This window comes from Adiantum capillus-veneris, chromosome 1, assembly GCF_014529385.1.
Source record: "Adiantum capillus-veneris isolate H3 chromosome 1, ASM1452938v2, whole genome shotgun sequence".
Lineage (NCBI taxonomy): Eukaryota > Viridiplantae > Streptophyta > Polypodiopsida > Polypodiales > Pteridaceae > Adiantum > Adiantum capillus-veneris.
The window spans coordinates 38526359-38539713 of record NC_140931.1 but is presented as its reverse complement, the minus strand read 5'-3'; the positions used below and the strand labels follow the sequence as shown (position 1 = coordinate 38539713).

The following is a 13355-nucleotide window of genomic DNA, read 5'->3' as shown; positions in this document are numbered from 1 at the left end:
AAGTGGCATGTGTAGTGCAACTCGGTCTCCGGCTCCATGTGACTTAGGGGACATGTCCTAGCCTCTGTTGGTACTCCGTTGTATCTACTAGTCTCGACTCGAAGCTGGTGTGAAGATGTGTGTAAATGGCTAATAGCGCATCGTACCCCATGAGATAAGTGGGTGGCCATGTATCTGGGCCTCGTCACAAAACCATCCTCACCACGAGAGAGAGAGAGAGGGAGAGATTGTCAGAGCACTGGGATAGACTAGATTGAGGAGAGGATTCTCTACGCTTGATCACTACCACTGAGAGGGGTTGAGCACAAGGATGCCGACTATATTGTTGATTTGAAGATTTTTGCAAAGCTTTTGATGCCGTACCTAGATGAAGATTGATGCATAGATCATATGATTTGGGTGTTCACTCTATTGGTAGTGAAGCAGGGATATCCTCTCTCGTCTACTCTATTTGGTTTGTATACTAAGGTGATAATAGACTATATTGATAGACAGGGAGATACAGGTGCATAGCTATCAGGCATTTGGATATGCTTGTTGCTTATGCAGATAATCATGTGCTCATTGTTGACTCAGTTAGATAGACGGTTGGTTGCATTATGGATGTCTGCACAAATTTAGACATGTATATAAACCGCAAGACTAAGGCGATGATATTTAACACCACGGTACAATGGGTTTTACTGCGGATAGATTTATTTTACAGCCGAGATACATGGATTTACACCTCTCGCACAGGCAACTTGGTACCTCCTCCCATCAAGTGCAGGTAGAGATAGGGGGAGAAACTTCAAGCCACATAGTCTTGCCGAGGGTACATGAGATACTTAAAGCCAATGAACTAGTACCTCCTTAAGCCTGAAAGTGAGAGTATTAAGCTACTGAACTAGTACCTCTCTAAGCCTGAAAGCGAGGATATTAATAATTTAGCTATCGATCCAAATACTCTTGCTTGAAAGTGAGGATACATTCAACACTTGAAGCCAAAACTATGCAACACTTAGTCAAAACTACTCCCATTGGCGAGAGAGAGAGAGAGAGAGAGAGAGAGAATCACAAATGGCCAAAATGAGTTTTCAAATGTCCCCTCCCCCAAAAGAAAAAAATAAGAAGAAAAAGAACATGTACATTAATCAATTTCTCCTAATAACAGCAGGTATTGGAGAACAGCTTTTTCCAATAATTTGTTAGTATTGGATCAAATGTAAACAGTAACTTTAGCCTGCATGAAGGTTCTATGGTGTAGTGGTTAATACATTGGCCTATAAATTCAGAGACCTGGGTTCGACTCCCAGTAGGACCCTACTGTGATATATTTTAAGCTCTTTCTTTTATAAAAAAAAAAACACACGAAATGTGAGTAGTGATCGTCTGTGATGAGATTTTGCCTCCCATAAGTATTTTCCACAATCTATGGTCAGATCTCTGATTGCAATAGGGCTACTTTAAGTATTAAAATCCCAAGGGAATAATTATGTGCAACAATTTACCCTTTTGGCTTGTTAATCCATAGTGCGATGAGCAAAAGGTCAAGCATCTACTTCTCAATAGTGTGTGGCCTCCAAAGACATGTGATCCATTGGTAGCTATATTACAATCAATTAATCCTCCTCTTTTTTTTGGAATTAAGTAGGCCCACATGACTCTCCACCTTCTTTCATTGTGCACAAAAGAAGCTGGTGCCATATACAGTATGTTATGCTAGTGGCTGTTAAAGATTTGCTCAATTTGAAGCTAAATGCTGTGCACGTCAGCAACTACTACTTTCGAAAAGAGAAATGACAATACAATATGGAAGCAAAAACAGCACTAAGTAAAAGACAGACTAAACAAGTGAAAAGCGCGTGCGCACACCATTAAAGCTAGTAATAGGGAGACATCACTTGTGTGCACCAAAATTGCCTTTTTGACCCCAATATACAAGACCCTGATTAGTAAAATCTACCTAAATCTAACGGGGGGGATTGACTAGCACTAGGGAGATGCCAACTTGTGTGCAACAGAATTGCCTTTTTGGGCCCTATATACAGGACCCTCCTTAGTAAAATCTATCCTTTTTACCTTATAAAACTCCCCTATTCTACACTCACATGATACCATATGGTAACCCTTAGTTAAATTAATACCCTTGTTAAAGCTAGAAGGCCTTTTAGATCAAGCAAGAGACTTACCTTCAAAAATCTTATTATTTTTTATCATCTCCAGGAGTCAACCTAACCTTCTACTTTAAATGTTTTGGGAAGACTTGTTCCCCAATAACTTATACCTGCCTTCAAGGAAAGAATGCCAAAGATTGGAGTTATGACAAAATTTTCACTGTTTCGTTGTTATTGTCTAATATACTTTGTTGCATGCCATAAACATGTGTGGGTTTTGACTAAAATCTAAATTGTATTTCCAAATGATGGTAATGCTTCACAAGAAGCTTTAAACTTTGCCAATTTACTCATTTCATTTTTCCTATTAGAATTAAGGCCCACTTCGCACTCTACACAATCTCAATCGATCATCGCAGCTTTGCTTAGCGTCGTACATTGTGATGCTGAAACATGGTGTGATCTACATAGCCAGGCAGTCACCCAATACTATAATAAATGAAGATAGATCAGGAGCAAAAAGCAGATGCTTGCATCCAAATTGTGGCCAAATCTGAGATGACTGCTTTTAAGTGGTCGCAATCATGCCACAAAAACATGAAAAAAAGACCTTGAGAAAATGGAAATAATCGCCTTGCCAATCAACAAATCTTTGATAATTTGCTGAAATGATCAAAATTGGCAATCAATGTAACCATTCCTGCAAGAATCTGGTATGGCTCCCTCCAGCTGGTTTTCGGAGAGATTCAGGGCCTCAAGGAAGTTGAGTGAGCAAAGCTTCGATGGAATACTTCTGCTCAACCTGTTTCTAGAAAGATCCAACGACTCCAGGTTTCTTGAGACCTGTCCCAGAGAGTCTAGAATGTAGCCCGTCAATGTTATGCAGAAGATTGACATAGTGGAGTCTCTTGAGGCTCACAGTTTGAGGAGGTTTGGGACCTTGCAGCTTGTTTCCTACAAGTCGAAGCAGGCTAATATAGACTCGATGTAAGGATCCTGCAGCAAGTGCTTCGAGCCCTTTACTGGGATAGTTGACTCCGTGCTGTAATTCGCATAGCCAGAATCTACAGTTCCCATTGACTGTTAATTTACTTGTATTAGCCATGCCATGAAGCTCATCCAAGTTCCTCGGAATGGGCCCCGAGAGCGAGTTATTGGCCATCATCAACACCTGCAACATTGTAAAGTTCTGCACTCGCGACGGCGGAACAAAACCACGAAACCTGTTGTTGCTAAGCACCAACATCTTCAGGGATGGGAAGCTTGAGCCTATTGACCAATCTGGAATTGCTCCACTAAGGCTGTTGTAACTCAAATCCAAGACCTCCAAGGACCTACACTGTCGCATCCCAGCAAAAGCTCACCATTAATTGTGTTGTTGTGCAGGATCAAGTACCTCAGAAAGTGCAAACCATGTATTGTTGGGGGGATTTGTGTCAATGAGTTTTAGGCAGCATTCAAGTACACAAGGCCTGTCAAAGCCCCAATATGGGATAGAATTCCACCGACCCTGTTATTGAAGATATTTAAATCACACTACGAGGTATCAAAGAGTCACATCACCAGACACGATATGTCAGTCTAGAATTTCCAAGTGACAATCTTGCCAAGCTTCATTCAAAACACTCAGCTTCTTATTGGCTAGCTGGAGATTGGCAAGATGCCTGTGAAGCTGTTGTTTGTGAGAATTAACTCTGAGAGAAATGACAAGTTAGCCAAGCAGGCCAGAAAAGGTCCTGACAAGTTACTGTCAGACATGTACAATTGAGTCAACAATGACATCCTTGCTACAACTCTAGGGATGATAACTTGCCCATAATTGCAGGAATCTCACCTGTCAAGAAATTATACGACAATTCCAGCCTTTGCAGTGATGAAAAGCTGCCGTAGGTAGATGGAAATTTTCCTGAAAATTCGAGATCGCTAAGTCCAGTGCCAGCCCGAATGTAAGCGTGATAAGCTTGGTGAAAGCACCCTTGAAAAGCTGTAGTGTTGGTTCAACGTCAATCGTACCATGGATAGGATTGACAAGTTAGCCATACTTGCTGGAAGCCCCCTAACAAAGAGTTATAAGAAAGGTCCAAGTAATACAGGGCTTCTCAAGGGCACAACGAGAAGCATCCAGAGATCTTCGCACTGGGTGGGAGGCAGCGCTGACAGCTTCAAATTACCATGGATGTCAAGGCTCTCCAAGAGAGGTATAGGTCCCAAAAGCAAGCGGGGAAGCCTTAAGCTGACGTTCTTGTTAAAGACACAATCTCTCGATCCAGGCAGAAATGGGCTGATTCATTACCAGAATTAGCTGGGAGACGAATATCCCCATCCAAAGCAAGGTATTCCAAGGCCTTCCACATCGAACCATCCGGCTCTTCCGAGTGTGCACCCAAATACAGGTGGGATAAGCAAGGCTCTGCCAGGCTACGGACCGTCTAGCCCAAAACCAGAGAGATCCAGGGAAGCTCCAATCTTGCAGAGCAAGACTATACGTGATCTTGGGCAGGAAGGGGAAGCGATATGGGTTGTGCTGAGGTCGAGATGCGTGAGGTTGCTGATTAGACACAGCAACCTCACCCATCTCGACCTCAGCGCAAACCATATCTCTACAGCAAGAACGCCCGATCTTTCTTCTGGTTGGAACCTCGCGTGTAAATATGTGGTCTTAAACAGAAAGCTAGTTATAGTGCAATGGCGTCTATGGCTGTGGGTTCACACAATGGCGGCGGAAATGCAGGGCTGCAAAGGGTGTTTCCATCACAAAGAGGTGATTTCCGCCGCCCTTTTGTTCACACAAGCCCGGCGGAAGCAAACTCAAGGGGATTTCTGCCACCCCTGTAAACACGAGGACGGCGAAAGAGATCTAGCTTGGGAATGTTCACATGATAGCTCATTGAGTTATCTATTCAATTAATCCCGCCCCCCCCCCCCCCCCCTCTCTCTTTCCCTTTTTTTCACAAAAGGGAGTATTAATCATTCAATTATAAACAATAATTAAATTTGACTATACTTGAATACATGCTAGAACACCAAAAAGACTGATTAAAAAACTGACTCAAAATTACAAACATCAAAACATAAAACCATGGTGTAAATTCCTACCCTTGTTACAAGAGCTCAAGTAGAAGTTGATGAAGATGACTCATCAGACACAACATCATCAAAAACTTCTTGTACTTTGTTCTTGGCATATTCTTGATACAAGGGTCTTGCGAGATTGTTGCAACGATTAGCACCTGAACCAAGGTCATTTGCCACTCCATCTTGAACACCTCCTTCATCGCCTCTTTGAGCACCCTCTGCCCTTGTGGAACGGAGAGCTTGAATTTCCACCATAGAGCTTGTTGCGGTTCTTTGGCTTTCGTCGAGTGAATTGCCAACCAGTAGGGTAGCTTCAGCCTCACTGACCCATTCCATATCAAAAGCATCGCCGTGTCGTATACAAATATTGTGTAACACAACACCATATCAGACACATGATGTAGATCCATGTCACATCTCTTTAACAAGATGCGAAACCTTGCCTTTAGCATGACAAATGTGCGCTCCACTAGCATTCTTGTGCTAGTTTGTATAAAATTCCAATGAAACCTTTTGCGCGATAAGCCTTCCTTGTACCCTTTGAAGGGCACCAACATAAATGGTTGAGCGGGATAAGCACCATCAACCACCAAACAATAATTCCCAAGCTCACCTCTAGCACATTTTGACCCAACTCACTGCGAGTAAAGTTCAGAGAGTCATGGATTGACCCTGCCCATCCAACATCATAGTTCCATACGAAACAATCTGTTGCCACTCTTAACTGCAACAAAATTGAATGAAAGCCTTTTTGATTGAAGTAATCCACATGGTTCTCCTTTGGTGCAATGATTGGAATATGTGAACCATCAATAGCACCAACAACATAGGGTATTCCTCGGAGGGCTTCAAATTCGGTGTCCAGCTTCTCAAAGCGAGATGAAGAAGGCCAACAAATGTAGATATCTTTGAGACCTGATTTCATGATGGCCTTGCAAAAATCAAGGACCATGCCACATGCTGTGCTCTTAGCACATCCATTCAAGTCACCTAAGACCTCCAACTGTGTGCCATAAGCTAATCTGAGCATAGCAATCTCCACACACGTAGGAAGGTCGATGGTTTTGCGCATATTGGTGACGCGCTTTGACATGAAAGGGGCCACCTTTCCACAAATGTAACGAAAGGTATCCTTGCTGACTCGAAGGCGTCTCTTGAACATGCTATCTGAGTATGACTTTAGAAGAAAGTCATCAAGAAAATTTTGGGGCCAAGCATAAGCCCAGGCTTTCCTATGCTCGTGACCTCATCTTCTACCAATGTTGAGGTTGACCGATTGGCCAATACATTGGATTAAATGCAACCATGTTTGCAAGAAGGCCACATCATTTTGGTTGGGTCCACCATCCTTTAGTAATTCGGCACAATGAAGCGCCATCTCTCTAGACATCAAACTCCTATCCTGTAGGTTTACACAAGCAATGTAACATAGTCAACGAAAAGAAAGCAATGCATGTACACAATATGCTTACTTCCAAAGAAAATAAAGGTATCCAAAGTCATCACAAACGTTAAAAATGGGAACTTAGAGACAAGGAAGGACTGAATCTTTGAAGACCATAGGCTTCACTAGTTAGTGGCTCATCAGTTGTTGTCATTACTGGCATGCTTTAAGAACCCTGCCATGGTGTCACAAAAGCTAGCCAACAAGTCCAAGCGCTTGTTTTCAAGTGCCTCTTGTTGGTTGGAGTTATCTTTCAAGTGGTCAAGTAAAGCTCGACCAGTGTCCGCTATTTGTGCCAAAGACTCCTCGACCTTTGGAGTAGACTGCTTGCCATTGGTGGTGGTTGTGGCTTGACTTTTGATTTGGGCGGCTTTGGAGTCTTCTTCACCTTGTACCTCACCCATCTTAGTATTTTCATGGGTGGTACATGAGGCATGGCTAACACAATTCACAGAGGCCCTATCATGATAGTACTCATCTACCACATCATACCATTTACATGTGTATTTTCTATCATTGCCAGATGTAGCATTATGTGCTTTATCCAGCCTATATTGGCCAAGTACAGAGCCTCGCTTTTTGCTCGCTATCTTTATCAAAGTCATGGTATGTGGAGGCCAACCGTGCAGCCACTTTCGCCCATAGATTGATCCCTTGCTTTTGAGGATTGTTGAACTCCTCGTGCATACCCCCCCTCACACGGATAAGTTGGTCAACCCAGATGTCCTTCCATTGACCCTTGGATTTTTGGATGATGTCTTCGTTATCTTCGAGCTCCACAATTCCCTTCTTCTTGGACACCCTCGCCTTCTTTGATGGAGCCGTCGGTGCAATATCTTGCACATCCTCTCTACCACCTAAGCATAAGGCTTTCTTCCCGATTAGATTGATGGGAGGAGGGATTTGGGCTTGGGCCACTCTCTACATGCATAGGCTTATGGCATATAGGTGGAGCACATGGTTGGGGGGGGGGGGGGGGGGGGGGGGGGGGGGGGGGGGGGGGGGAATAAGAAAGGAGAGGGGGGGGGGGAAGTTAGCATGGCCATGAAACCATGTGGAGGCATTGTGAAGGGGGGCGGTGTGAAGGAGTAGTAAGAGAATACATTTTGGGATGCGTTGTCATCAACGTCTTTTTGGATTTCTAAATGTTGAGATGGGTCCATGACTCCTGCATACACAAACATTTCAATAGCTTGGTTAGTTGAGAGAGAGAGAGAGAGAGAGAGAGAGAGAGAGAGAGAGAGAGAGAGAGAGAGAGAGAGAGAGAGAGAGAGAGAGAGAGAGAGAGAGAGAGAGAGAGAGCACATTCAACCTTAATGAGTAGTAATTGTTAGTGGATACATCCTAGAGAGAGAGAGAGAGAGAGGGTTGGGAGAATGGGGGGTGGAGGCATAATTTGGTTGAAAGGGAGGTATGCGCATAATTGGAGAGGCACCCAATGCTACCTTGCCGCTTCGAATACGACGTTCGCCTTCAATGTCCTACAAAAAAAGAAAGAGAACGTAAGGAATCCATGTTCAATGAGAAATAAGGCTAATCAAAATGCCAACAAAAAAAGGTGCAACTCATCACCTTCCCTCCTCCTGTCCCTTGTCCCTGTTGATAAAAAGGAAGCTCAATGAGCTACCCAATGCACAAAGTGTATGAAGCAAAAGGGGGGGGGGGGGGGGGGGGGGGGGGTCGGAAAGAAAATGCAATGCATTTTGCAGTGCGTTGGCATGCTAGGCTGGCTGAGCTACGCGCCATCTAAACGCCACCTTCCAAATGCGAGCGAGCCATTGGTCTGCGTGTCTGCTTGTGCACTACCGTCGAGTCGTCTGAACCCGGCCCATTTGACACGCCCACCATCCTATTGCCATGCAATGAATCAAGGGTGGGGGTGCGTTGCGACGAAAAGAAATATATATGTAGGCTGTGTGGGGCTCATAAGTGACTCTCAATGCTCAAGAATTGTGGAAATGAGCATCGCAATAGAGAGTCCATATCGTGCTTGAGAGAGGAATCTGTGTAGGAAAAGGTCACTGCTAAAATTGTGGGGAAAGCAAGCTCTAATGTGATCAAAATATAAACATATGATGCTCAAATTTATACACTTTATGGGTCATAAAGTTCAATCGATGAGCCTCCTTGACGGTACCCCAATGCCCGGTCTGACATCCTAGAGGATGAGAGTTGAGCAGGATGGAGGCAATGACTCTCAAGGGGATAGGCTTGAGCATGTAAGGGAGGGTGTGGTACTCTCGTTCAAAAAAGAAGACGGTTTTGTAGTTGGGGGTAACATACATGGTGTAATGTAGGAAGTGTGAGGACCCCCCCCCCCCCCCCCCCCCCCCCCCCCCACCCCCCCCCCCCCCCCCCCCCCCCCCCCCCCCCCCCCCCCCCCCCAAAAAAAAAAACTAAAAAAATAAAATCCTTCCAAACTGTGATACATTGGCATTGTAGAAAAGCCTAATTCACTTTGCATTCTATGGAGGCATCATGAAGCAAGTGTAATGCATCCCATCTTTCCAACCATTTCTTGATGTCTTACATCCATCCCCAACTTCATATTTTACTTTTCTCCACCTTTTGAACTTTAGAAGATCCACAAAAACTTATGATTGTCCTAGAAAACTATTAATTGTATGGTGGACGGATTGTGAATGGCTCCAAAGAAAATGGTTATGCTTGCGAAAAATCTCAACAACGAGAAGCCATGCATTGTGTACAATAAAGAGTCCCTTGAAGAACTTCAAGTACCTCGGCCTCGATGTTTTGACTGATCATAAATGGAATGCCTACACTATGTGACACTTGGAGGCTAGGATGAAAGCCTAATATGCATTTAAAAGCATGTACAATGCATGAGAAATTAAATGGATTCTCAAGAAATACCTTGTCATAAAATCTAATATCTACCTATCCCAAATGATTTTCTCATATTGAACCCGATCATTTAATGTGGGAAAATGAATGGGAACAAGAGTTAGACTATATATATATGTTTTTAGACTTATCTCAGCACATGACCAAAGGGGGAGAAGGCTACATCTCATTGAGGGTCCAAAAAGGCGATGGTCTACCAAAGAGCAATGAGCATATAATGGAACTTAAAAGACCTCAGGATTAGCTTCATTAAAGACCTTCAAAGGTTAGTGTTAAAGGTTCTTAGACACCTAGGACCTTTAGGTACTTTAGACCTTAGGCAAGCTAGGCATGTGCTTGAGGTGCTTGTTGTGCTTAATGACTAAGGTGCTTGAGGTGCTTGTCATACTGCTAGTTCTGGCATGATGCTATTTCTTTGGTATAATTTGCTAGGACTATTGACTGGGGTGTCTTGGTGTATAACCAGCTTGTATTCACTTGGTAAAATTAATTTTTTGTAGGAGGTACCTTAATGGTATCTAACCGTGGGTTGTTAATTGGGTTATATAAGGGTGGATGAATTGCCTAGCTATGTCCTTTGTAAAATTGGCTAGGTTGGAAACCTTGGGTGAATAATGGCTTGAATTCACTGAATAAATCTAAAAAGTCACTAGAAGGTGGTACCATAATGGTACCTAACCCTTGTAGTTAAAAGGGGTTATGTTCATTTGGCGGGTTTCCTGGCTCTGTAAACCCTGTCATTTTCTCCTTAACTTCACGGTGGCTCCCTCTTGACAGGTCCGCGCTACAGCACCCTCTAAGTGCTATCTCATTCTCTCTCCTTAGCTTTCTCCCCCTCTCTCTTTCACTGTCTCTGTGTAAGTGCGCGAATGCGGTGCTTGTGTGGAGAGTGAGAAGGAGAGAGCGAGCACGACATAGGGATGTGGGGTGGAGCTCCCAAATTTTCACTGTATGAGCACAGTGTGAGAATGAGTGAGAGCTCCTTATTCTTTGTATGTATAAAGAATAAGGAGATAAATGTGGGCGGCCGGACACTGGCCGACGGACATGGGCAAAGCACGGGGAGGCACACTGCCTTTGCCTAACATTCTCCCACTAAAGGCTGTGTGCCGATAAGTGGCGAGAAGACTGGCCTACAACTAGTATATACAAGAGGTGATAGAAGACGGCTCTCAACCTATGCCCATTGGTTCACTTTGTAACCGCTCGTGTAGATGCAACATGCATACCACTAGGGCTAGAGCTACGATGACACTCCTAATGCAGGTATCGAGTGATGACCTGCATGGCTCCACAATGCACAATGCTAGTGTCAATCATCGCACGACTGACAACTCCCACTACAAATGCACCAACCGCATAAGCAAGATCAGGTCTTGAGACCAAAAGGTCAGACATGAGAGACCCAAAAACCGACGAAACATGCACTATGTGTGGCAACCTATCTCTATCAGCAACCTCAGTGCCATATGCATCCTCATTAGGAACTACCTGACTATGCATTAGCATGTCAACATGGTCTGGCAAAGGAATATCTATTGAGAATGACTGCAAAACCAAAAAATCAGCACCACTACAATCACACACAGCTTTGTGAAGGACACTGTCACCCTCAAACATATCAGATGCATCATAAAACAATGCATCGGTCTCTCTGGCTCAAATGATGTCATTTTAATTGATGACTGACAAAGCTGTGCATCCCCAGAGATACTACTGTCTGCATGAACACCACCATAAGACACATGTGTTGGGGTATAAAGCCCAATGTGGTCGCCCAGGTAAGTGGGCGGGCCGCAAGGTATGTACACATATTCTTTAGTAAAAACCTAATAAGAACTCACTATGCTCTACACATTACAGTAGAGCGAGTTCACCATATCGTCGTGCTCTTCTTCTCGCACTCTCTCTCGCGTCGCACTTCCGCTCGTACTCCTTCAACTGGTATCAGAGCTCAGATCGAGGCTCGGAGCAGCACTACAGGAGGCTAGAGTCACCAACTCAGATTGGAGTGAAATTAGACAGGCGAAGACACGGCCCCAAATCTCGTGGGAATGCTTGAAGGGCTCGGTGTTGTCAGAATTTCATTCTGAGGTCATCTTGGCCACCGTTTGGCTTCGACAAAGGTCTACGCAGGCCATTTTCGACTACGTGGTCTCGATGGGTGCAGATCCGACTCTGCAAATTTGGGGTTTTCGGCCTACGACTGCAGGTGCTGAGGATATCGACACTCCCAGAGTGTTGATTTGTGGCTGTCTACACATCGAAGGACGGCTCACAGTTCTTGGAGGCGTGTCACATACGACATGGGCGCATCTACACACAGACTGTAGGCGACATCCACTAGTTCATCGGGTAGCTTGTGTTTGCTGCTTGATATTCCAGATTTCATCCTGACATTGCAGGTACTTCCACATGGGATGTATTGTCAGAGATGATGTATGTCTATTGAGGGTTTGCTGACTGTGAGTCACGCAGCAAACAACCGCCGCAGCGGTTACAACATACAGTGGGAAATTTGTGGATGTATGACTTTGTGGGAAGTCTATGTACTGTCAGATTTACTGTAGCCTTTGTTGAGGGTCGAGTGAGGTTTTATTGAGCTGGGGGATTCTCAAATGTTGAGATCCTTTCGGTGATACAGGTCTTGGAGCGATCCCTCGAGCACCCTTAGATAGGCAGCTAGGATGTATTGACTGTGAGTTAGACAGTTGGGATTGCATCTTTGCTTTACTGCCGTTGAGGCATTGTCGCAGTCTATGCTTACAGGACAGTGACAGGACAATCAGAGACAGTACAGGTGCAGGACAGGTTTACCCATAGCTTACAGTGTTAGAGAGACAGTGGTTTTTTGAGATGTTTTTTCGTCTATTTTTAGTACACAAGAGCCATTTTACAAAGGAGACTCTGCCAAAATTTCTGCAGAATCTGAAGCTTTCTTGGTTCATTTGACAGGTTGATATTGGTTCAGAGGTCAGTTTACAGGGGAAACTCTGCCGAATTTTTCCCAGGAAAGTAAACTACTGTGAAGCGTAGCTATGGCTGGATCACAGGACACTGCTCTTTACAATATCAAGAAGCTGGAAGGAACCAATTTCCCATTGTGGAAGAAGCAGATTTGGCACGTGTTGGTACAAAAGAAGCAGATAAAACCCATAAAGCTCAAGGGGATAAAACCAGAAGATATGGACGAAGATGAATGGAGCGAAATGGATGAATTGGCACTTTCTACCATTATGTTGACTTTGGCAGAAAGAGTTTACTTCAATGTAGCCGACGAGATGTCGGCTTATCAAGCATGGATAAAGCTGAGTGATCTTTATGAGAAGCAGAGTGTAGCTTCACAGGTATACTGGCTTAAGAAGCTTGTTGACTTGAAGATGAAAGAAGGGACCCCTATGTCCAATCATCTGAATGAATTCAACACAATCTATAGTCAGTTGTCAGCTCAAGGTGTCAAGTTTGATGAACCTGTTAGAGCTATGTTCCTGTTGATCACATTGCCGGAAAGTTGGGACACTTTTCGCACAGCTTTGAGTAATTCTGCACCTCCAGATGGTTTGAACATAGCAGGTGTAGAGGGAAGTCTGCTTACTGAAGAAACCAATAGAAAGACAATGGACAAAGGCAAAGGAACAGCCTTAGTTGTCAGGGGAAGGACCAAAGAAAAGTACAAAGGTGGAAAGAGGAATCAGTCTCGTAGCAAGTCCCGCAGTGCTAAAGGCAAGAGTGACATAGAATGCTACCATTGTGGCAAGAAGGGTCACATGAAAAGAGACTGCGGAGAATGGAAAGCAGAAAAAGGCAAAGAGAAAGCTGAAGACCATGGTGAGAAGAACAAGTCCTCAGTGAAGATTCAAGAAATACATGTGACA

The 13355-nt window shown here is 44.1% G+C and overlaps 1 protein-coding gene and 1 pseudogene across 1 annotated transcript; both read right to left on the bottom strand.

Annotated features, from left to right (window-relative positions):
- Positions 1-2321: 2321 nt before the first annotated feature.
- LOC147464575 (uncharacterized protein At4g06744-like) lies at positions 2322-3468 on the bottom strand. Its single transcript, XM_086509685.1, has one exon. It carries the CDS (start codon positions 3442-3444, stop codon positions 2905-2907), a length of 540 nt encoding a protein of 179 aa, XP_086365811.1. The 5' UTR covers positions 3445-3468; the 3' UTR covers positions 2322-2904.
- Positions 3469-6755: 3287 nt separating this feature from the next.
- On the bottom strand, positions 6756-7778 carry LOC147464574 (uncharacterized; annotated as a pseudogene).
- Positions 7779-13355: the final 5577 nt, after the last annotated feature.